This window comes from Ixodes scapularis, unplaced genomic scaffold (assembly GCF_016920785.2).
Source record: "Ixodes scapularis isolate PalLabHiFi unplaced genomic scaffold, ASM1692078v2 PGA_scaffold8__174_contigs__length_109621045, whole genome shotgun sequence".
In the NCBI taxonomy this organism is placed as follows: Eukaryota; Metazoa; Arthropoda; class Arachnida; order Ixodida; family Ixodidae; genus Ixodes; species Ixodes scapularis.
In genome coordinates this window covers 43,881,320-43,903,385 of record NW_024609883.1, presented here as the reverse complement: position 1 = coordinate 43,903,385, position 22,066 = coordinate 43,881,320, and the positions used below count along the sequence as shown (strand labels likewise).

The 22,066-nt window shown below is 47.0% G+C and overlaps 2 protein-coding genes and 1 pseudogene across 2 annotated transcripts; 1 reads left to right on the top strand and 2 right to left on the bottom strand.

The window, feature by feature from the left end:
* Nucleotides 1-875: 875 nt before the first annotated feature.
* LOC8028657 (WD repeat-containing protein 18) lies at nucleotides 876-11,078 on the bottom strand. The gene is made up of 3 exons (XM_029967160.4): nucleotides 10,659-11,078; nucleotides 9,161-9,553; nucleotides 876-1,499 (listed from the first exon to the last, which is right to left on the bottom strand). Exons 1-3 carry the CDS (start codon nucleotides 10,968-10,970, stop codon nucleotides 906-908), a joined length of 1,299 nt encoding a protein of 432 aa, XP_029823020.2. The 5' UTR covers nucleotides 10,971-11,078; the 3' UTR covers nucleotides 876-905.
* Nucleotides 4,948-8,559, bottom strand: LOC115309022 (annotated as a pseudogene).
* Nucleotides 11,079-12,044: 966 nt separating the features above from the next.
* On the top strand, nucleotides 12,045-19,593 carry LOC8028658 (nucleoside diphosphate kinase 6). The gene is made up of 6 exons (XM_002400868.5): nucleotides 12,045-12,355; nucleotides 12,768-12,870; nucleotides 14,274-14,313; nucleotides 15,344-15,427; nucleotides 16,309-16,385; nucleotides 17,500-19,593. The coding sequence occupies exons 1-6, from the start codon at nucleotides 12,170-12,172 to the stop codon at nucleotides 17,670-17,672; spliced, it is 663 nt and encodes a 220-aa protein (XP_002400912.3). The 5' UTR covers nucleotides 12,045-12,169; the 3' UTR covers nucleotides 17,673-19,593.
* Nucleotides 19,594-22,066: the final 2,473 nt, after the last annotated feature.

The window sequence follows — 22,066 nt, the reverse complement described above, 5'->3', positions numbered from 1 at the left end:
TCCACACCATACCGACAGCCCAAGCAGCAGAGAGTTGGCCAGTCATCGGCCAATGGCTGGCAATGGTCCTCGGCCAAGTGGCCAGACAGTGGCCAGAGACTGGCCTTTATCTGGCCAAGCATTAGCCAATGAATGGCCACTCTCTGGCCACTGGCCAAAAGACCGTCGCCAGACATTGGCCATTGCTTGGCCAAAATCCGTGCTGCTTGGGAGGGTTATCCGAGATCCCAAAAGCTGATCTTGTTGCTCATCGGTGACTTTGACGAGCAGCGAGATCAGCTTTTTGGACCTTGGATAATTCAGTCGGTATCGTGTGGAGTGAGAGAAGCGCCAGGGCAACGGAGAAGCATGCCTGCACAAGCAGCAGCAGCAGCATGTGTATTTCTTCGTTTCAATAGGATCAGTCGCTAGTTCAGTGCTTGCCGTGCTTTCTTTCTGTCTGACCTTGTCCCAGTCACGCTGCAAGTTATTTGTGGAAAGCTCTAGCAAAAGTAGGTAGCGATTCACGGCCTCTGTCAATTACCCAGCCCCGAATACATTCTAGTTCTTCTTTTTCCAGGTGCCAACATCAGCCAAGCAGAAAGCTCCGACACCTTCTCTCAATCATATGGTGCTCCGTAGACGTTTTGGTTCGGTAGCACTAGGATAACTCCGTCAAAAGAGTCATGTCAAGATGTCGAATTACGTGACATCATGTCATAATGCCTAGTGACGTCACACAATACCTATAAATACCATGCCTCTACAATGCTTTTGAGATGATGTCCGAGTGTCAGACGATACTGTAAAATCATAAAGGGTACACGCCACGGGCGCAAAATTCCCGAGGCTGCCCTACAAACGCGACACACTTAAAAACGCGGGGTAACCAAACAGGCAGAGCGCACGTCCGTTTATTAAGCTGATCAGGACCGAGGCTTCATGGGCGGTTCCTGCAGGCCGAGCACACAGCTCCAGGCGTAGTTGTACAACTGCCTGTTGACCTGCTTCAGCGCAGCCACCTCCTTCAGCGCCTCTTTCTCCCCCGCGCCGTCTGCCACCTCCACTTCACTCTCCTCCTGCGTCGCACCCGACGACAGCGCCCTTGCACACTCCTCCGCCAGACGGTATCCTCCCCCCCCCTTCGCGAGCGACGACGGCCAGAGTTCCGTCGACGCACGGCCAACGTTGACCGCCGTTCCATTGGCGTCCCTCGCTGCCTGCATAGAGCGCTTGAAGGTAGTCAGTGGAAGGCTGGGCAGCGCCGCCTTTGTCGCCTGCGTCAGCGCGGCTGGAGTGAGCACGATAAAGGCGTTGGTGAGCGCCCCCTTGTGGTGGAGGATGTGGATGCACTGCTTCGATGGGACGTCCCAAATACGGGCGGTAGTGTCGTCCGACCCGGACACCAGGAGGAGGCCGTCGAACGAGATTGAGAGGCAGCTGACTCTGGCCTGGTGGCCGATGAAGGTGGCTTCGGCGCGCAACACGCACTCTGGGTTTTGGTTGTTGTGCAGCGACACCTGAGGAGAGGAAAAAAAAACAGGTTCTAGCTCGCAACGTCACGTCTCATCAAAATGAAAATTGGCGCGAGAGTGTGGGAGAAAAATTTTCTTTTGTTTTTTGTCGCTCCACCTTCACATTTTTTGGCTTCCCAAATGACCTGCACTCGGACTGATTCTTCAAGATGTCTTATCTTTGTACTGCAACCGCAAAGATTAGTGGATAAATGCTACTTGCCGTGATATTTGTCTCTTACACTTTTGAATCTTTCGCCTTCTATCACAGTCTCGGGTTTGCTTTAAAATGCGAAGCTTTCACAAGCTATATCTGCACAAAAATAACTAGTAAACAAATACCACTCGATTTTCCCTTGTTTTCGTAGTGCCATTCTACGAGATGTCGCCACAGGCCCCGGTGGTTACTGTAGGACTAATGTTTGATGAGAAGTCTATTGACAGTATGTGATGGCATCCTGTCCCCAAACAAGACATAGGATACCAGAAAGAAAGAGATACCAAACTTACTAGAGGCAATGAGGGGAGCTTTCTATACATGCTTCCAATGAGAGCAAGCGTCAAAAGTCTTGTACATGTCAAGCTGGCCTGCTCACAATACATGAAAATAATACCGAGATACTCTTGCTTTTGTGCGCTTTAACTTGCTACAACGAAATCCCGCTAATTTGAACCTGAGGGGCAGCAAAACTTTGTTTGAATAGTGCAAAGTTCGAATTACCGGGACTAGAAACACGTAGGATGGGACCTGTATGTTAGTTTGAATTACCTGCGAATTTGAATTAACGAGATTTCACTGTAGTATATTAAGAACTGCTGTCATTTCATAATCATAACAGCAGAACCTTTGGTGTAAAGAAGACCGATACAGCAATGACATGGGTATAGTGAAACAAAGTTTCAGTATGCTGGTAATACTGGTACAACATCTGAGATAATGATGTAGTGAAAAATTATCATCCAGACATTTTCCCTGAAAGCCCGGTTGCACTATAGGGAGATTCTACTCAACACTATGCGACACAGTTAGCACAAATACGATGTGAGCATGTTTTACATGTGCAGAGTAGTGACAAACTCAAAACTCCCACTGCCTAAGTTAACGCTCCCGATCAGCATGTTCCAGCTCACCAGAAGATGAAACGAGGGTCATTCATTTGAGAGCAAGATAAACGGTAAAAACCAGCAATCCCTCGCTCGTGCTGACTGCGTCGCAATCCGTTCTTCGCGCAACCCGGTACAGACTAGACCAAAGCCTCCTGTATACTCTGTGCCTAGCAGACAACGCCGAATACACTGGGGCCCAGCCGTCGAGGAAGTTGCGTGCCTTCGCCGCAACGCCTTTGGGGGGGGGGGGGCGCCACTTCGATAGGATCAGTAGCAGACGACACGACAGACGCAAGGCGTTTAAAAGACGTGACTGCATGGGCCCACTGGGATTGCTGGTGTTTATTTTGTTATTAGGGAGTTTTAAAATACCGTACGCAATTTTAGCGCACGCTAGCGCTAAATTTAGCGCTTGTATTAGCGCACGCGATGCGAGAGAGTTTTAGAATAGCGTTTCTTTGTGCGACGCAAAAGCCCAAGCATCTCGCGCTTGCGACGCCACCAAGATACAGTCACAATTTTTATTTCACACACGAAATGCTGCAACTTTACAAAAAAAAAAAACAAAAAAAAAAAATGTTTTTTGGTCCAGAGTATTATTTTAGATTTGTTTGAACATGAGAATACGACGCGAGCGGTTGACCGGTCGTGTCCGCTTGCGTCGCCTCGGCAAGAGAGGTCTCGTGTACTAACCTTCGCACATCGTACCTTCGCCGAGAAATGTTCGCGCGTCACAAGCATCAAGTTGCCAGTGATCGCTGCCAAACCGAGTACAATGTCGTCCCGTATTGAAAATCGCAGTCGCGAGGATACCGCCAACGTCGCACTCACGACGCCGCCAAAGCAGCCGCCGACAGAATCCTGGAAGCCGCCACTTGGAAGCCCCCATTTTTTTAACTCTGCTCGTCTCGCCTTTAGACAACTTCTCATCATGAATCCACCTTGGAGAAGCGCAAAGACTCTTTGCGTACGCACGCTATTTCCGAGAAATAGCGCACGTTAAAAGAGCACACGCAAAGCGAAAAACCTGGTTTGCGTTCTGAGCATGCGCAGTGGCGACGACGCTATTCTTTGCGCACGCAAAACTTTAGCGTGCGCTATTCTAAAACTCTCTATTGTTTTTAATGATGTGTGTACTAGAGCATCAGAAGCTTCGAACGCCAGAATCTTTTTAAGAAGCGAACATAATAGCGCATAATTTTGTTTTTCTTTGTTTTACACCCCCCGCCCGCCCCCCACTTGGGGTCCATATCGCATGAGCGAATGACGTTTTAGCGAACAGCGACATTTGAGCGAATCGATGTTGTAGCGAATGACGGGGGCGCGCTTTAACCCATCCACCGCGCTGCGCTTACGCCACTTCGCGGCGACGGTCTGCGGCGGCTCATTGCAAAAATGTGAACCCATTTGTCCCACCTGAAAACGCCGCTTCTAAGTGTCATTCGGTGATACATGGGCGTTTGCTAAAATGTTGTTCGATCAAGCCAGTGCCTCCCCCCCCGCTAGCGTTGCAGCGAGTGACGTGCAACTAGACTCCGGACAAGCTTAAATTTGGACAGCCTGGATATTTTTATTGTGACCTAATGTAAGAATAAAAAAAATCAAATTTGGGGTTTTACGCGCCAAACCAACGATGGGCATCTGGCACGCCCCAGCGGAGGACTGAGGATTAATTTCGACCACCTGGGGATCTTTTGACGTGCAGCCGAAAGCTTGGTTACCACGGCACCTCCCCCGCAATAAGCCTCTGTCGCGGGCACCTCGGCCGGGATTCGAACCCACCACCTAATGTAAGAATGTCGCGACAAACATGCAAAATAATAAAGTGTACCATACTTCCATTTAGGTGCCAAAGTTCAGTACAGTGCAACCCACTTCAACGATACCACATGTAATAATGTACCGCTTATAACTATCAGTTCCTAGAGTTTCTAGACAAAATGATCACTTTCTAGTCCAGATACAACGATATTAAGTTATAACGATTGAAATTACGGGTTTTCTCATTATTGTTATAAGTGGGCTGCACAGTATTAGAACTAGCTGTGTATTACAGCTGCAAAAATCAGCAACAAAACATAAACACCAATTTTTTTTTTCATACATGGATTTTTTGTATTGATTTATATGAAAGTTATAAATAGCAATTAACTTCACCAGAAAATAAAAATTGACATTAGCTGTAAGCAGGAAGAGCTGATAAGGGTAGAATGCACATTGCCACCCTTTGATGATTTTGAATGCTCACAGGCTCTCTACAAGTGCACGGCAAGAGAGAATAAATTACATTATGGAGATTTTTCTATGTTATCCATATACAGGCAAACATCTTGTAATTAGAGTTGAGGAAATTCAAATAGGGTCGAGACATAACTACATGGTGAGACGAACAGAGTTTATTCTACACGCCAATTTCATGGGTGCGCAAGTCTCCAGTTCAGGCTTACAACCTCACATATTTGCGCGACAGTGGCTTCTTGGCAAATGCCATGTAAACACCACTCTTGTCCGTCTTTAAGAATGTCACATTTACAAGTAGTGACTCGATGAACCTAATGCACATCAGTTCTGCAAACTTCTTCCTGTGGTTCTTGTCACCTCTTTCGCACCTCACAAGTGTCTATGAGGAGAAGGCTCGAACACCTTGCTTGAGAAGCACCGCCAAAGGCTTTCCCAGCCTTCGGTAATCTTTTAGCGTTACATTGACAAACTCCCCGCGTGTCCAGCAAATCAAGGAGCTTATCTGACGGAAAGACAAGTCTTCCTCTGTCTTGGTACTGAGTCAGTCTCTGCAAAGGTTGGTTGCACCTTGGCTTTGATGTCACTGCACAGCAGGTTTCGCAGCCCCTTTGCTCGCCAAAAAACGCGGGTCACGTAGCCACCAGCAGATGCAGTTGCTGAAAGTTGCAGCGTTGGTAGGCACGCTTCAACTTCCGATGTCTTCAATCATCCAAAAAATGAAAGTCGCTCCTCTTGAAAACTTCACCACTTGTTCTTAGGATGCTGGCGGTCGAACGGCAAGAAGTCCTTCTAGGACGCAAAAGCGTTGTCATAAGCAACGTTGCTGGACTACGGAGCCATCGCAATCACAGTCTTCAGGATCCTTTCTAGGCATGCCAGAGCAGACCGCACGTTGAGTTGGTCATTACAACCTAACAACCTTCTAAGAGTCCCAAAGAGTGATTCAATCGGGTTGCTACTTAATTTTTGTGTTAGGACGAACAAGTAGTGTTCCTCGATGAAAAGATACTGGACGCAGGCAACGGTTGAATAGGAGGTCATAAGCAGAGCCTCGTAAGTTTCCTTACTCAAAAACTGACGTGGAGTGTTCACTCTCTTGCCGAGCTCCTCAAGATACATTGGCAGTATTGTCTCAGGCCACTCTAGCGGAGGGTCTTCCGGATCATCGCAATGCTGGACATCTGGGAAGTTTTGGCAGATGTGCAGAGTCTTGTTGCTCGTGTCGCGACGTATGAATAAATGGCACATATTTCCCATGAAGGCTACCATTGCATAGGCTGCAAATGAAGTGTTAGAAGAGTGCCCCCCTTGATCCTTCAAGTACCTTCACGAAGCAATCACATCTGGAGAGAAGACCTCAACCTCTCTTGCGACAATCATTTTCTCATTACTGTTCGGACACACATTTTCGGCTCAGAAACCTCACTGGCTCGACGGTCCAGGTTTTCTGCTCGTCATATATCTTCTTTAAAAGGGTGCTCCAGCAATCTTTCTAGGTACCCCGACTAACTGTATTTTTTTAATCCTCGACGTTTACCGTTTCCGGTATGCTAATTAGTATCGTAAAATTCCCAATAGTTTTTGTGAAATCTGTAAATAAAAATGTTGCAAAAACCAACATTTAAATATACCCGCACTTTTCAGTGCTGTGATGTCAGTGGAAGGCAGGCTTGCCAGTCGAGCAAGCAGCCTAAAGAATAGACTATGCTCAGCATTTGTTCTGTGCTGGTGCACGGGTACTGGAGCGAGTTTCCAAAGCATTCACTTGACACCATGAAACTTGTTGAAATCAGTTGGGAACAAAATCTACCGTCCAAACAGTGAACCCATGCCTTCCACTGGCATCACTTTTTCGTTGTTGCCAGTAGAGACTCAGTTTGAAAAACAAGGTGAAGACCAAAAACTGTAAATTTCTGTAGCTTTGCAAAAAACAAATATTTTGACCTAATATTTGGGATACTATTGCAGCAATGTTCGTTAGTGTGTTTAGCAAATTTTCAGGCAAGTCGGGGACCATCGAGAAATCGCCGGAGTACCACGTACACAATTTTTTCAAAATGTGGCAGGAATCAAAACTGAGAAAAAAAGTGTCTGTCAGGGTTGTAAGGTTGTTCGATTCGGTAGGTGAGGATGCCCCCACATAGGATTTTTGTAGCGCTCTTGATCATCTTGTGATTGTCTGTGACGAGGCATATGATCCGGAATCCAGTGTCTTCAACCCAATTTATCACGAAGACGAGGAGCCTGCCCAACTAGCTCCTGTTGCAACCCTTCGTAAAAAAAATAGGAAACAGGAATGAGGATTGATGTCGACAGTCCGTTCACGCAGGCACAACAGCAAATATGCAAGACTCATCACAGTGCTTTTCTCGGTGCCCCTCCATCGTCAGCTTCTCCCATGCTGGTATAGCCGACAAAGGCATCCTGCTGCTTATTGTACTGAAGCTTTTCCTTGATTCTTGACCTTTAGCTGTTCAGTTTTGGCCTTCGGGCATGCTTTGATCAAACTGTATAACCTGATCTCACCACTTGCAGTTCCAAGATAGTTTTGCAGTGTGTTCCTGCATGGCAGCTTCAGAATTCCTTCTTTTCTCGTCTGTTCATAACTCTTCATTGAAGTATGCCCAAGGACAATCACATGGCGGATGGCATCTTCAGACCAACTAAGCCTCACGTGGTTGAAGCTAGAAATCTGCTCAAGTAGGAATACTGCTGAATAATACTTCTCAGCTGCCCGCTCGTCGATATAGGACAGGTCGGCAGCGCAGCAGTCATCCCGTAGCTTCTGAAGTTCCTCTTTGTAACTGTCTACCATCTTTCAAAGTTTTTTGATTTGTTTTTTGAGGTCGAGTTTTTTCTGTTCCATCTCATTCTTTTGAGAACTAACGAGATGGACGCTGTCCCGAGATCAGCCTGCGTACCGTGGTCCGCTACTTGTGTTATGACGACACGAGCTTGCTGAAATCGGTCTCCTGTCATGGTTGGCTCTTCTAGGCATAGGGGTGATACAGCTCCACATTCCACGGTGTCGGCTGCAGAGAAATCGGTTGGCTCGATGCCAGCTTCAACCCCAGCAGTGCTGATTGGCTGTCGTGTAGGTAGAGGCTGCGCTTGTTGCTCACCTCCTGTCGCATCTGACAACTTACAGATCTTTCAAGGGACACAGTCACTGGAGAAGGCTCTTTTCCTTTACATTTGGGTCGCCTCTTTCCTTTACATTCTTGGGCTGGAGATGCAAGGGGTAGTCCTTAAACACCGAGGGAATGACCCCTTCCTTGAGACGATGTTGCTTTTCCACTAGGAGGTCTGTTTCCTTGAAGTGCTTGCTGCATACCTTGCTGTAGTTTGATGTCGTGTTCGATGTCCAATTGTCCCGCCGGATTACGAGAATCCATTTCTTTCTTGACTCTTTTTCCGATAGAATTTCATGAAAGGACACACCAGGAGGCTTTCTTTTGGTGCTACAGTGGCAATGGAGAACACAACAGTATGCCATCCGGTCCTGAAACAGTAAGAACGCAAATTAATTGCGAGCCTGAACACTCAAGAGAATGTATGACATGAATATTACTTGCTGTCTATATGTTTAATTTGCTATGCAGCCATAAATGGCACTACAGAATCAGGGAACTGATTTTTTTCCGAATACACTTCTTTCAGTGTGTACTGGTTGCCAGGCTGGACCACATGTAAGATATTTAGCGAACAATAAGACAAGTGACGGCGACAAGCGATGAAGATTCCTCACTGTCGCCCATTGCGTCGCTCGGTTTTTGGATATTGGCGAACAATCCACAAATAAAACAGTAATAAAACATAATTTAATGTGGTGTCACAAAGGTGTCATAACACCACAAAAACACGTAGGCACAGTGGCTGAGAGTGCAAATCTTGCATGTGCTTACCTTTGGCAAAGCGGTGGGCGACCATTGAAGAATTGAAGGCTCGTAAACGCAAAACCAACAAGGATGCGACACCGCAATGTTAGACAAACAGCCCACAAGAATGCGAACACCAACGTAGAGTAGTCACAAGACGCGAAGCCTGCGCAGTCAGGAATACACGAGGCGATGGCTGCGAACGCAGGCTTATCGGTGAGCTCGTGAGCGGGCGATCGTCCTAGCGAGGCAGCGCCCTCTCGCGCCACGCAAATGCTGTGGGAGAGGAGGAGAGTGGAGGAAAAGAGGGAGAAAGACGACGGCCCCCCAAGAGCTTACTGACAGGCACAGTGTATATAGGAGGCCTTGACCAGACTCGGAGGGCCATTTGCAGCCACGAGAACAAACGCGACCTCCAAGAACGACCGACGTCGAACTTGCCTGGAATATCTTGCCCGAGCTGGCGCCCGCAAACGTGCTGCCTTCGTCAGGATCAACTGCCACGGCCGCAAGCGCCGCATCCAGCACTGCGGTGGCAAGTACCTCCCCAGTGTCGAGTGCGTACACCCGCAGCGTCTGGTCCAGGGAGACGCTGTAGACGCGGGCGAGGTCGCCTCCCTGGCCAATGTGCAAGTCCGTCACATCGTGGCTATGCTGCGTCCAAGCGTGCAGGGGTTCGGTTGAGCCGGCGCTGGCTGCGTCCGCTAGGTCCCAGGCGAGCACCTGGCCGTCGCGAGAGGCCGACACGAAGCGGGCGCCGTCGTCCGAGAAGCACAGGCACGTCACCGGCTGGAAGTGGCGGCTGAGCACCGCCAGCAGGTCCCCCGAGCAAACCTGGTACGAGGGCAATTCGTCACATATCGAAGCCAGATTTGTCATTTTGTCATGTGGAGCTAGTCCACCTTTGAAACGGCCCTAAGCCGACAGTCTGGTGGGAGCTTCGCGCAATCACCAGACCAATAGGCTGCCTCATTTTCGTCGCCCGACCCCTCTTTCTACACGTGTATAAGGGCGGGAGAGTGATCATGTGGCGAAAGATAGACGGTTGACTGGCTCCAACGAGCACATAGCTTCCACCATGCTTTCAGCCTAGGTGTGAATTGAGTGCCTTTGATGTAGGAATCATTCGGTGCGGAACAACTGCTAACCCGAAATCTGTACTGCGCTTCACGGGATGGCGAGTACACGACCACACACCAATACTGAGCTCATCATCTCCACCCACTGACAGCGTCAGAATGACAGGGTGGTCTCTCAGCCGTCCCGTCCCGTCTTGCCAGTGACTACAGACCAAATTTCAGCAAGATGTGTGAAGAATTTTCGCTTAACGCTTTTGATAGATTGATTTCACTGACCGTCCCTGTGACACCGTCGGTGTGGGCTGGTTTTCTTAATCCGAAGCTCAGGACACTGATGTAGCACGGTATGGCCTTGGACAGAGCAGTTCTGGGCCACGTTATCCCAAGTGCAAAGTTGGACAAAATGGTCCTGAGTAAACTTTTCTGTAAATAGCATTCTTCGAAGTTTTTTTTTAAAGTTTTTTATTTCATTTAGCGTACATTTAAACCGTTATTCAATGTAATCAATGCCTAAATGCTGAGACACAGAAAAACATTTTGTAGCATAAGTAGACGCCAAGGATGCATCCAAGCAATCAACAAAACACAACAGAGTGCAGGAAAACTGGTGGAAGTTTAGCATGACAAACGAATCTGAGACTAGGATATCAGTCTCACGTTACAGCCTACATCACGACAATCAATAAACTCACCCAAACCGAGCGAACATCGCAAAGTTTAAATGGGAATGTTTTGTCCCTGCTAATAGTCCGAATCCCCACAACAGAGGCATGAGCTAACACAATATCGGGCCTGCCTCTTCTTGCGTGTGCCTTGCCCTCGCCCGGTATTTTGTGTTTTCAGCGAGCGTGCTCTCTCACCTGCCAGACGTATATCTTCTCCTGGATACCAGCGACGCAGTGGGAACCATCGGGCGAAGCGGCCAGCGCTGTCACCTTGCCGGGGCACACCATGTGTTTGTGGTCTTTGCGCTGAAGGGACCACACTTGGAGAACGGGTTTATCGGGCTGCGCGCTCACCAGGTAGTCCGAACCGAGCATGCACAGAGTCCGCGGACCGCTTGTGTTGCCTTTGTACTGCGCCAACACCGACCCCGACACCACGTCCCACGCGCAGGCGTTGAAAAGCTGACCGGTCGCATCGCTGGTAAACACACACTCCAGGGACGCCATCTTTTCATTCAGGTTGCGCTGGTTGCGCGGCGATGTTCGGTTCTGACATTCTGACGCTCTATTCGAAAACGTCTAAACTCGTATCATGACGTCATGATATAATCATGTGACTTACATTTTATTCATTAAAAGACACATGCAAAGGAAAAAAAAAATTTTTTTAGACAGCTTAGATGGAAAAAGGATGTCATAAAACGATTTTACAACGAAGAAAAAAATTTTTTAGAGCTATATTTACGGCGCTATACGAATTTGTAGTTGGCGCTCGCGGGAGCCGCCGCTGGTCACGTGGTAGGCCCGCGCGCCGCCGCGCTGCGTCGCCGCCGCACGCTGAGCGTTGTGCGAACGCCGCTTCAACGCGTTTCTCCACGCCGCCGTCGCCGCCGCCGCACAAGTTCGTCTGCTTCGGGGCGCCGCCGCCGTCGTCTGACCGGCGCACAGGTCTATCACGTCTGCTTGCGCTTTTTCATGAATTTCCTTTGGGCTCTAAAAGTTACTTATTCATCTTAGTTTTTTGTTTTACTTCAAACAAAGATAAATAAGTTACTGTTAGAGGCCATAGGAAGCTTCCGAAAGAACGCAAGCACCACGTGATACATAAAGACCAGTCACGTGATAAATACAGACCACTTTTCCGCGGTGCCCGCGGGCGCCAACTACAAATTCGTTTTGCGCCGTAAATATAGCTCTAAAAAATTTTTTTCTTCGTTGTAAAATCGTTTTATGGCGTCCTTTTTCCATCTAAGCCGTTTAAAAAAAATGTTTTTTTCCTTTGCATGTGTCCTTTAAGCCCACAGTGGTCTATTGATAATACAAAAAAAATGTAAGGATTTACAGCAAAAACTAAATAAAAGGAAGTTTAAAGCAAGATCATACATAATTATGGCTATTATAATGGTTTAAAGGCCAGGCAGCTCAAGCAACGTTGGCTCAAGCTATCATCGAATACGAAAGATTATTATTTTTTATTTATCTCTTCATTCATCATTTAAAAAAAGAAACTAAAAATTACAATTAAAGTATTTCTTTTTAGTTACTGACTGTTTAATGACCACTAGGTTTCGCTCGTAACGCATCACTTTTTCTTCGTTTTGCTTTTATTGAACGCACAGTTTTTAAAGGCAAATGCAAAAGCTATCTTAACCTTGACGGAAGTTTGTTGTCAAGATGTGTCTCCAATTAAATCGACGGGCTTCCTAATGCAACCGCGCAGCGTGTCCAGGTACACGGCGCGATTATCTGCATATTTGCTTGGAGCGAAGCGCCGCAGAGCCTCCGATGCCATTACCTGCAACATCAACATTACCATGTGCATCACGAGCAGACTCCAGCTGACTTTGGCCATTCTCAAGCCCGATGTTTGCAAAATACCGGTGAAATTACAGGTAAGCCGCTGTGGTCTCGCGCTCACGGAGGAACAGAACCATCTATTCGTGTCATAGAACATTTCCTTGGACTAGCCGATGATGTAAAATCAGGCGCTGAACGTGCCGCCGGTTTCACCACCGGCAAGCGTTTCGTTCTCAGACCAATCTTAATATTCAACGTTTTCCGTTTTAACTTTTTACACATCTTAGGTAAACATTTGAAGTTCGAGTATGCTATGACGACCGGCACAATGCATATTGGACCAAAATCCCAACATGACAAGTTCACTCGGTGGTTTTTGCAGGCTGTGTTAGTACGATAACTTCCTTTCGGAACACCTTGGTGGTCCAGTCCTTTTCGTAGCGTTCCCCTTTTCCCTGCTTTCACTATTATAATCATATTTGGGCTTTTTTTTTTTTTTTTTTTTAGGCCGTACGTCGGATGATTTTGGACCATGATTTCTTTTTCGTGAGGAGCAAGGTGAAGAACTACTCCAAAGAGGAGATTGAAAAGTTCTATGGTGAACATCGCGGTAAGAACAGTCCTACTGCCATAACTATCCGGTTTCCAGATGTGCCTTTTTATCAATATATATATATATATATAAATTTTTTTTTTGAAGTGAATGATCTGAAAAGATGGTTACTTCATTAAAAAACAAAAGAGCAGTAATCACAGGACAGAACAGAAATAGACTATTTAAATGACCGCAAGACCACGGTCTTCAGCACAAGCACATCAGAGTCTCTGTTTTTGCGTGTCACACATGATCACTTAAATTTGGTCAGTCATTTTTCTGGGAGCTACGCTACCTCTAGTTTGTTTCACCTTGTGTGCAAGTGAAGCAGCTGATCTCAGTGAGTGAAGCTGAAGCTACAAGCGCAAACATGGTCCCCCGAACGATGCCTGCACTGCACGAGCGTGCGTGTTTGGTAGGAACGCTGAAAGCCCAGAGCTCGCTCTCCTTCCAAGAAAACGTCACACGTGGCTTCAGAGGGCAAGGACAACAAAAATCTTGCATCTGTGTAGTATTCGGGGCCCTAAATTCCCTTCCGCAGATAATTGGGAGCTTTTCCGTGGAGTCTGCCAAGGGGGCTCCAAGAGCACGTGTGTGTGTGTACGTGATTGCGGTCGTGTTGACAGTACAGCGAGGTTATCTTAATGGAGAGCTTATCTGCTAGCCTAAAAGGGGGACACCCGATAGTTTTTTCGCCTTATCCGAGCCACAACTCGAGTTTGACAACTCTTCTTACTTCTGGAAAGCTTTGAGCCTTTTACGACGGTGTTGGGTCTTGGCATAAGCCCGTCTGACGAGCACTGGTGCACTCTTCCGCAGGAATTGATCCGCCAAACGCCTTTCGTTATACGTAACTTGTAACAATCGCAATGTTCTTGGCATGTACAGTACAACTTCCTGTGATAAATGTCTACGAAACAGGATTTTAAGTGGCAATTCAATTCCGCGGCCTTTTCTACAGTGTCTCGTGCAATGGTTAATATTTGTCACGAGTTGGCATTGTTGCATTTGACCATGTTTGGGCCAACCTGAAACTGAGCGTCATATCCTGGTGATCTATGTGCACCTTTAATCTGTTGCAAGTAAAAAAAAAAAAAAAATAAAGCAGAGACAGGCCCCTTGAACAAAGCCCCTGCTTGCCACGATTAGTTGTTTCCTCCTCTCCAATGTTTTCTCTGCTAAAAGTGGAATGAGTGGAGGGCTTCATGGGAGGAACTCGTCCTGCCGTTCAAAACCTCCAACAGAGAATGGTTTCTTTTTATTTGTAGCTATTTCACCGTACTTGCAGAAACATGTCTTTATATAACCATGCTTTACAAAGATGCCAAAACTTGACAAGACAGGAGCAGAATATCTAAGTGACACATCCTTGCTGACGGCTCCGTTTCCTCTTTTTCCCACACGACTTCTTCTTTCAGAGAAGTTCTTCTTCGACAGGCTCACAAGCTATATGTCAAGGTACGTACGGAATCCCAAATGTCACCACACACATGTCCGTTGCAGTCACGGGTGTGGCAATTTCTTTGCAGTTCCACTCGGTTTGCTCTGCCCTGTCCCTCATCAACATACATGCGCTACAAAAAACTCTAATAGAATCGCCCAAGATTGTGTGTAGGTTACATCAACGATGTATTTTAAATATAATGAGACATAGGTCGGAACGTACACCTAGCTGGTCATCTTTCCACAACTTCACCGAGAATCCCAGCAGAAGTGTAGCCAGATTGTGTTGTGTCTTGGCATTGCTGCGATACCTTGGAGGTTAACTGCTACAACTACTTTTTTTTTTTTTTGCTAATGCATGAATTGATTATCACCTGAAGACCAGGAAGTTCTATAGTGCGAGCTCCTAGTTGGCTCGAAGTAGCGGAAAGAAGACGGGGTCGAAGGGCAGGGTTGCGGGTGGAGGAAAACATGCCACGCTGGGCAGAGCTTCTTCGCCCTTTCCGCTTTTGCTCGTGACCCTGATGATGGCAGGTGTGATGCCAGTTAGTTTGTACTCTAAAAACCGCTTGCACTTGGCTACGAAATCCCGTGACCTTATTGCTGCAAGCCATTCCTCTTTTCTCTTGAAAACTGAACCCGAGGATGATGGTGTTAGCAAAACACGTAGGACAAAGCCAATGCAAACGCTCGTCTGCCTTTTTGTCCGTCTGGACAATGATGCTATTTGAGCGGTTCACCAAAAGCTTGCCACCCTCTATGCAAGCAGTTGGAGGGTTTCTGTATTTCTTGTCTCGTGAAACTTGGTACCCACAAAATATTTAATAACTCTGGCTTACGACTGAATTTGCAAAATACCGAGCTTGCAATTCCTCAAACTTCGGTACATAGATTTGGAGCGCACTCAAAAACGCAACCAAAGCACTCACTCCAATGTGCGGCACGAACCGGGGCCATCGCGCGGCCAATGGCACGACACGTCGTGGGTGTCGTCCGTTTCTTCAGAATGCATAAAGAATGAAATCTTCCGTTTCCGTCGCTTCAGCGGTCCACTGTCTGTCCACATCCTGGCGAAGGAAGATGCCATCCGGGAGTGGAGAACGCTGCTGGGCCCCACCAAGGTCTCCAAGTGAGCGCGGGCTGCTCGCACCCCGCGTCAACAGCATGCAGGCGCGGTCCAACTAGAGCCACTAAAAAAAAAAAAAAAACTGAACTTGGAGCACTGGCACTCCAATACCCTCGCGGTGGCCGCCACCTTGGTGCAGATCGGGCACAGTAGACCTTTCCGAAAAATCCCAGAAAACTTCGGAGCGAGAGGAATTGAGGGGCCGTTTGCCGTACGCTTGCGTCAACTCGAATGAATCTGAAAGCGGCACGATTCGTTCCCTCTTATCTCGGGAGCTTGGAACGCACAAAAAGCGAATCAAGCGGAAAAGAAGGTCGCTGCAGACCTTGTTTTGCTTCTGCCTTCTCTGCGTTCCGAAACCCCAAAATACACAAAATGTTAAACCAGAGTCAACTTCGTCTTCGATTCCTGGGTGATTTCGCGTGCCGCATGTCGGAAAGTCGCGGTGCATCGAGCGGGCGGCAGCACTGCCGCACATATCCGGAAATGTCTATTAGCGGTCGTTACAACGAAAAAATATGTTGCTTCCTGAGCTTTAGACGCGGTACCAGAAAGCCCAGGCGATGTCATTTCGATCAGTCGCGGAGCGTCTTCACATTCCCAGAGGACGGATAAACGTTTATGGCGAGTTTAGCTAAGGGTCGAGATAGCCGGCAACCATGATCTTAAGCATCAGGATGGCCGAAGCGTCGTTAGTGGCTCTAGGTCAAATGAAGCAGCCAAACATGCAGTGTCGCGCACCGCCAAACAAAAGGAGGCAGCCAACCGAGACGCCATGTGCAGATTGCTCGTCGAACCGTGCGGCGAGCTCCTAATTAGGCGGCAATTAGCAAGCCTCGTGGAGGCCTTGAGCTTCCCTTTGACAATCGCATCTTTTTTTTCAGGGCAGTGTTTGAGGCGCCATTATCCATCCGTGCGCGGTTCGGACTCACGGACACTCGGAATGGTGCACACGGAGCAGGCAAGTCTGGTCTTGGTTTTTTAATTATCTTTTTAATGAGCAGCGGATACGTGCAAACACACAAACCACATATTTTTTTTATAGCAGCTTTCCTAGGCGATATTGCCCTCACAAAACATGGGGGACATCATTGTTGCTATCGTCAGCTGCTCCTTTTTTTTTTTTCTCTTCATCTTTTTTGCATTTGCTTTATAGTGGTTTGGGGGAGGGGGTGTGACCGTAACGGTCCTGTGCATCATGCCTCATGTGTTACTATTGCCATGTTCCATGGTACCATCCTAAGCTGGCAGCAGTGCCACAATGGCAAAGACCAGTTAACATTTGGAAGACTGGGTTATAAATGCGGGCGAGAATTATAAACAAGAGATGTAGGTGGTCGCGTTGCCATTTACAGTTTGACAACACCTTTATAAAGTATAATAAAATGCTGAATCCCCCGAGTTTTTTTAGAAAGGTAGCGCGGCTTTCAGCACACCAGATTATGCTGCGCTCTGTAAACTCCGATCACGAAACCACTCTACCCTGTGCGATTGTCGCACCTTCCCATTAGCTGGAACAAATGTTTGAGCAAACTTCCTTCTTCTTGCTTCGACCAATCTCCAGTTCGGGCATATTTTTAGGGAGGGCGTTAGTAATGTTAGGTCACAATGTTCTAGTAACATGGGGATAGTTACCTGGTACGTTGGGAACCTGCATCCTAGCTGCTTGGCCTAAACACACAACTGTAAGGGTGTTTCTCTGGATCTAACCACCTTTACACGTGCACTCTTGCCCAGCTGAGACCGCAAAAAGTAAAGACAATGAATGCCAAGTGTTCGTTCCTCGGCCTCATATTTTTCTAAAAGTGTACGCAAATCATCGGCTTGCTCGATTTCAAGTCACTATTCGGAAAATGCCAGCTTGTGCCCAGCAGAAAGAGAGGCAACTGCTTTTCTGCATTTGTTTTTCAAGGCCCGGGAACGGTACGGCACAATTCAATTAAAGCCCGCACGACACGCTCCCATCTTCCGATTTAAACTTGCGCGACGTGCAAAAGCGCAACTCAGCCGTAATGAAACAAACCGCACCGTGCCACAGCACCGCCAAGCGTCCTTTTCTCAACACTCTGGCGCAGATTCCGAGGCCTCCGCCAAGCGCGAGATGGGTTTCTTCTTCCCCGAGTTCGATCCGCAGAAGTGGCACGCCGAGGAGGAGCACCGCTTCCTCACCGAGAAGCTGATGTTCGACGAAGAGCGCTGCGTCCACGTGCCGATCAAAGAGCAGCGCAGCGAGACGCTGCGCGAGTAACGCCTGCTACGGCACCCTACGATTCACTGTACGAGCCGACAGGTAGCTGCACAGGCAAACGGGTCTATTCTACGTTTCACCTCACGACGGGCCGCAGAGGGCGCTGCGGGTCGTCGAAGCCAATTCCACGTCCCGCGAGTGCTGCGTAACGACCTTCGGGAGAGGACCGGCGGCGGTCAGGGCGGGCGGGCACTAGACGAGTTGACAACGCTGGATAGGCGGGGACGGTTCGTGGCACGGTCTTCAGATTACCCGGCCAGAGACGTTTTTGTCACGCCATAGAAAGTTTTTCTGGGGTACGAAATCGAAGAACCAGAGGCACACTGTCAATGTTATGACTCCGCCAATGAGACCGCTCAAACGCAAATTTCAAAAAACCTCGCTGGAAAAAAAAAAAAAAAAAAAGTTGCTGGATGCGTGTGTTTTTTTGTCGAACCCTCGCAGAACTGTTGAAAAGATGGAAGATTGGAAGTGCCCCCCTATACTTGAGACCTACAGGCAGTATTATTTCAGAATCGAAACGCCCTGTGAGGGACGCTACTAAAAGTTTTCATGACGTTTTTATTCTTTTAACTTTTCGTTTCTTCTTTATTTTTGTGGTCGCCACGAGTGGCGACCACAAAAAAATGTCGTCGCCAGTCGTGTCGACGACATTTATAAGTGCAGAAACTGCCAAAGTTTTAGAATAGTAAGTAGTACATCTAGCTTCCGCTGCGGTCCACCATGAGGTAAAGCAGAGTATAGCCGGCGTCAACGACGACCACGCAAGACGACGGACCAATTGCGCGTTTTGTGACAGGACGCCGTCTGGGACACAACTGGGATCGGGCGACCAAACCCGCACGTCGCCTAGGAATCAATATATTTATTTCTGCAAACGAAATACAATGCCAGAGACGGTAAGAAAAAAAAAAAAAGGGGGGGGGGGGGGGTTGGAGTTGGGAAACGGAACGTCCGTAGCCAGCTAGACTGTGATATTCCACACTTTCCGATGGTGGTGAGAGGACGCTCTCCACCAGATGACGCCACACGATGGCAGTCACTTGTAATCGTTGACAGTTAAAATTCAAGGAAGCGGACGAAGCGATTGAATTCGCTTCGTCTGCTAAACTAAGCACAAGTCACAATTAGATACAAGAACGAACACCACCGTAGAATACCGCGCATCCGCCCATTCCACACTAAGCGCCCATACCCAAATTTGTAAGATCTGAGAAAATATGCACAGTAGATTGATATGTAAAATTGATGACCGGACAAGCGCCCATCTCCCATTTTTTCACGATTATCTCTAAATTTTGAGTGGGCTCTTGCCCGGTATTTTATGGTAGGTAGTCGGAGTTTTGGCCGCTCCTGCGGTATCGACCATTGCGCTGTCTGGTAGCCCGCTCATCAATCAATGTGGTGGTGCCACGTTAGGTAGTTCTTTTGTGCAGCGGCGAAGTCTCCATAGCCGTCTGCTCGTCTTCAAACCACGTTTTAGAACCCAAGCGTATATGTTGTTAGTATTGCGTGATAAGTAGCGTTCCCCGTTACAAACTAAACAAAGCGGCGCTAACATGTGCATTTAGTGCGCACGGTTAGCGGAAGTCTGGCAACGCTAGCCGGAAATAAGGCAAAACAGTGGGTGCCGAAGCTTCTGGCCGTAGTCCAAAGTACAATGGGAAGCTGCGGATTCAGTATTTTGTTTTAGAGAGATCACATTTTCAACGTCCACAATCTATAGTAATCACTATTTTTATATGCACGCGACGGGATAGTGGGAAGCGTGGGTTGTTGTTTGCACCATTTTTCTAGTCGTGAGTGTATGTATGTACATATATAACGAACCACTGATTTACATTAATGGAAGTGCAATGTATCAACTGCATAAAACTGTTTTGACTTGAGCAGTGGAATAAATCATATTTATTGCTTTTCATTATGTGCTTGTCTCTCTGGGGACCAGCTCTAAGACTGGCCATCTTGAATAGTCTGGAACATGTTGTATTTGGTTAAGGGGCACTCTGGTAATTTTTTCATGGTCGCTGATTTGCCTCAAAATTGGCTCAACACATCGAGAGACACAGCTCTACCAGTTCCCTAGGTATTGTGGGAAAAGAAAAACATTTCGCGAAGTTACTGAATTTTCAAGTTTCTCAAACCGGGACCCCTACTGGCAACATTGAAGTGTGACGACAGAAATGGTACAAAGTGGGCAGTAAGCTATGTTCCCTACTGATTACAAGAAATTTGATGGTTGGAAAAGAATGCTTGGTAACTGATTAACCGAGAAGCATGTAAAAAACACTCGAAATACTCTGTTTAAGACTACCTGCATGACCTGAAAGTCTACCATTTGCGATGTCGCACCACTGGAGCGCGTGCGAAAATTTGAATGCTGGTTTCGTCGTCATTTTCATTAACGGTTTTCTCAATTGCTATGTGGAATTTTGAGAGAATAAATAGCATACCGTGCAAATTGAAGTCCGGGTAATTAGAAAATGCAATTTTTTTGGGTAGCCCAAAAAACTGCCGGAGTACTCCTTTAACTTAAATGAAAAAAAAAAAAAAAGAAAGAAAGAAAAAGAAAACATTTTGAGCCTGTCACTATCATTGTGGGACTGTAAGGACACTGGACACTTACAAAATTTGCTCGGAGAGATTTTACTGAGTTAGAGAAATTTCTAAAATGATACTCATTCGTTTGGTGTTGTCTTCATAAAAAATGCTATAGCTATTACTTATTTTTTTTTTTAAATACTTGGTGTGACAACACATAGCTGTACGGTCTTGCTTTTCTTTTTAATTTTTGTTTTAGGCATGCATTAATAAACCTAGCTTTTTGCGAAAACACTTGTTTCTAAAGCCCATTGAGAAACGCTTAAGCTTTGCCTTTAAGAGTGGAATGTGATAGCGTTATCAAGCCCCGTTTGCAGAACCTCCTCAATAAACCCACGTTTGTTCCCAAGCCGTTCAAGAGTGTGCGCGTCGTCTAGTCTGTAGCGTCACGTCACATGAAGTCACGTTTTCATTAAAATTTTCTGCTAAATTTGCGGGAAAATCTTTTGCTAAATTTGGTGGGAAAATTTCCTGCTAAATATGATGGGAAAATTTTATGCTAAATTTGGCGGGAAAATTTAGCGGCTTATTAGGGCCAAACATCACAATTACGTGCGACTCCACAATTGGCTGCGCGCGTTGCATCATGGGATTTTTTGGCGACGCTGACGCTGGATTTTTTGCAACACGAGCTCCTAAACGCTATCGCATTAATAGCAAAATTGCAAGCTCACGATATGCAAACTGATATATCCTGGTCTGCCTGAAGCTTTGACATTCTATGAAACAACCATTTTGCAGTATCAAAACATTTGTTAATGGTGAACAGAACCAACCAAAACCTTTGATATGTCCAAATCAACTCATTTTCTTTTGCATACCATAGCCATTTCTTCTTTGTTCTCATCTTAAAAAAAAGTGTATGAAACTTTTGATATATCCAGATCAGCTCATTCTCTTTTGCATACCATAGCCATTTCTCCTTTGTTCTCATCTTAAAAAAAGTGTATAGACAAGCTTTGCCAGACAAATTTTGCGTGTGTGGACGTGGGCGTCGGCAGGGGAGTGCAAAAGGGGCACTTGCCCCCCCCCCCCCTCCCCCCTCCCTTCTCCAGCTCTCTCGGGTATGGGGGATCGAATGACGTCGAGCCACAGCTTTTCTAGCAGAGAAACCGAAAGTAATCCTAAAAATAAAATCCACGCACTTTTGTTTCTTTGGATCCTTCAGCAATAAACACAAAAAAAAAATACGATCCCCCCTCGGTCAGCTGCGATCCACTGCGCCCAACTAAAAAACAAAAAGAAATATAGGGAACATTGCAGTCCGAGAACACCGCAGTCCTGTGTTGTGATGAATCACAGGCAATCTGGTGAAAGTCAGTAAAATGCCCCAAAACAGAGCGTCTTCTACACAGAGCAGGATTCTTCCAAAAAAAACCAACAGAACAAATCGGCGTAGCATTGGAGATAGTCCGCGCTCCCCCTTCACTCCGTGCACCTCGGAAAACTGACTGCGTGAGAAGAGTTGTAAACGGCTTTCATTTTTTTTTTTTTTTTTTTGTATATGTGCCTTTGGGTATTTCTTCTCCTTTGCCCGTAGCACGTTGCGGTCATGGGAAAGGAGAAGAGGAGCGTCAAAATCGGGGCCAGGCGTCTTCTTTTGGACAATGCAGTTCTGCGAAACTCTGTTTGCACCATGTCAACAACGATACTCCCCCGGGCCATAACTCACGCGGGAGAGGCGTGTCGGACTGTCCTCGTTCATACCATCGGGTTCACACGCGTGACACCGTCGAATATCCCTGAAAGAGGGGCACACTTTGCTGTTGCTGCCTCTCTCTTCCTGCCTCAGT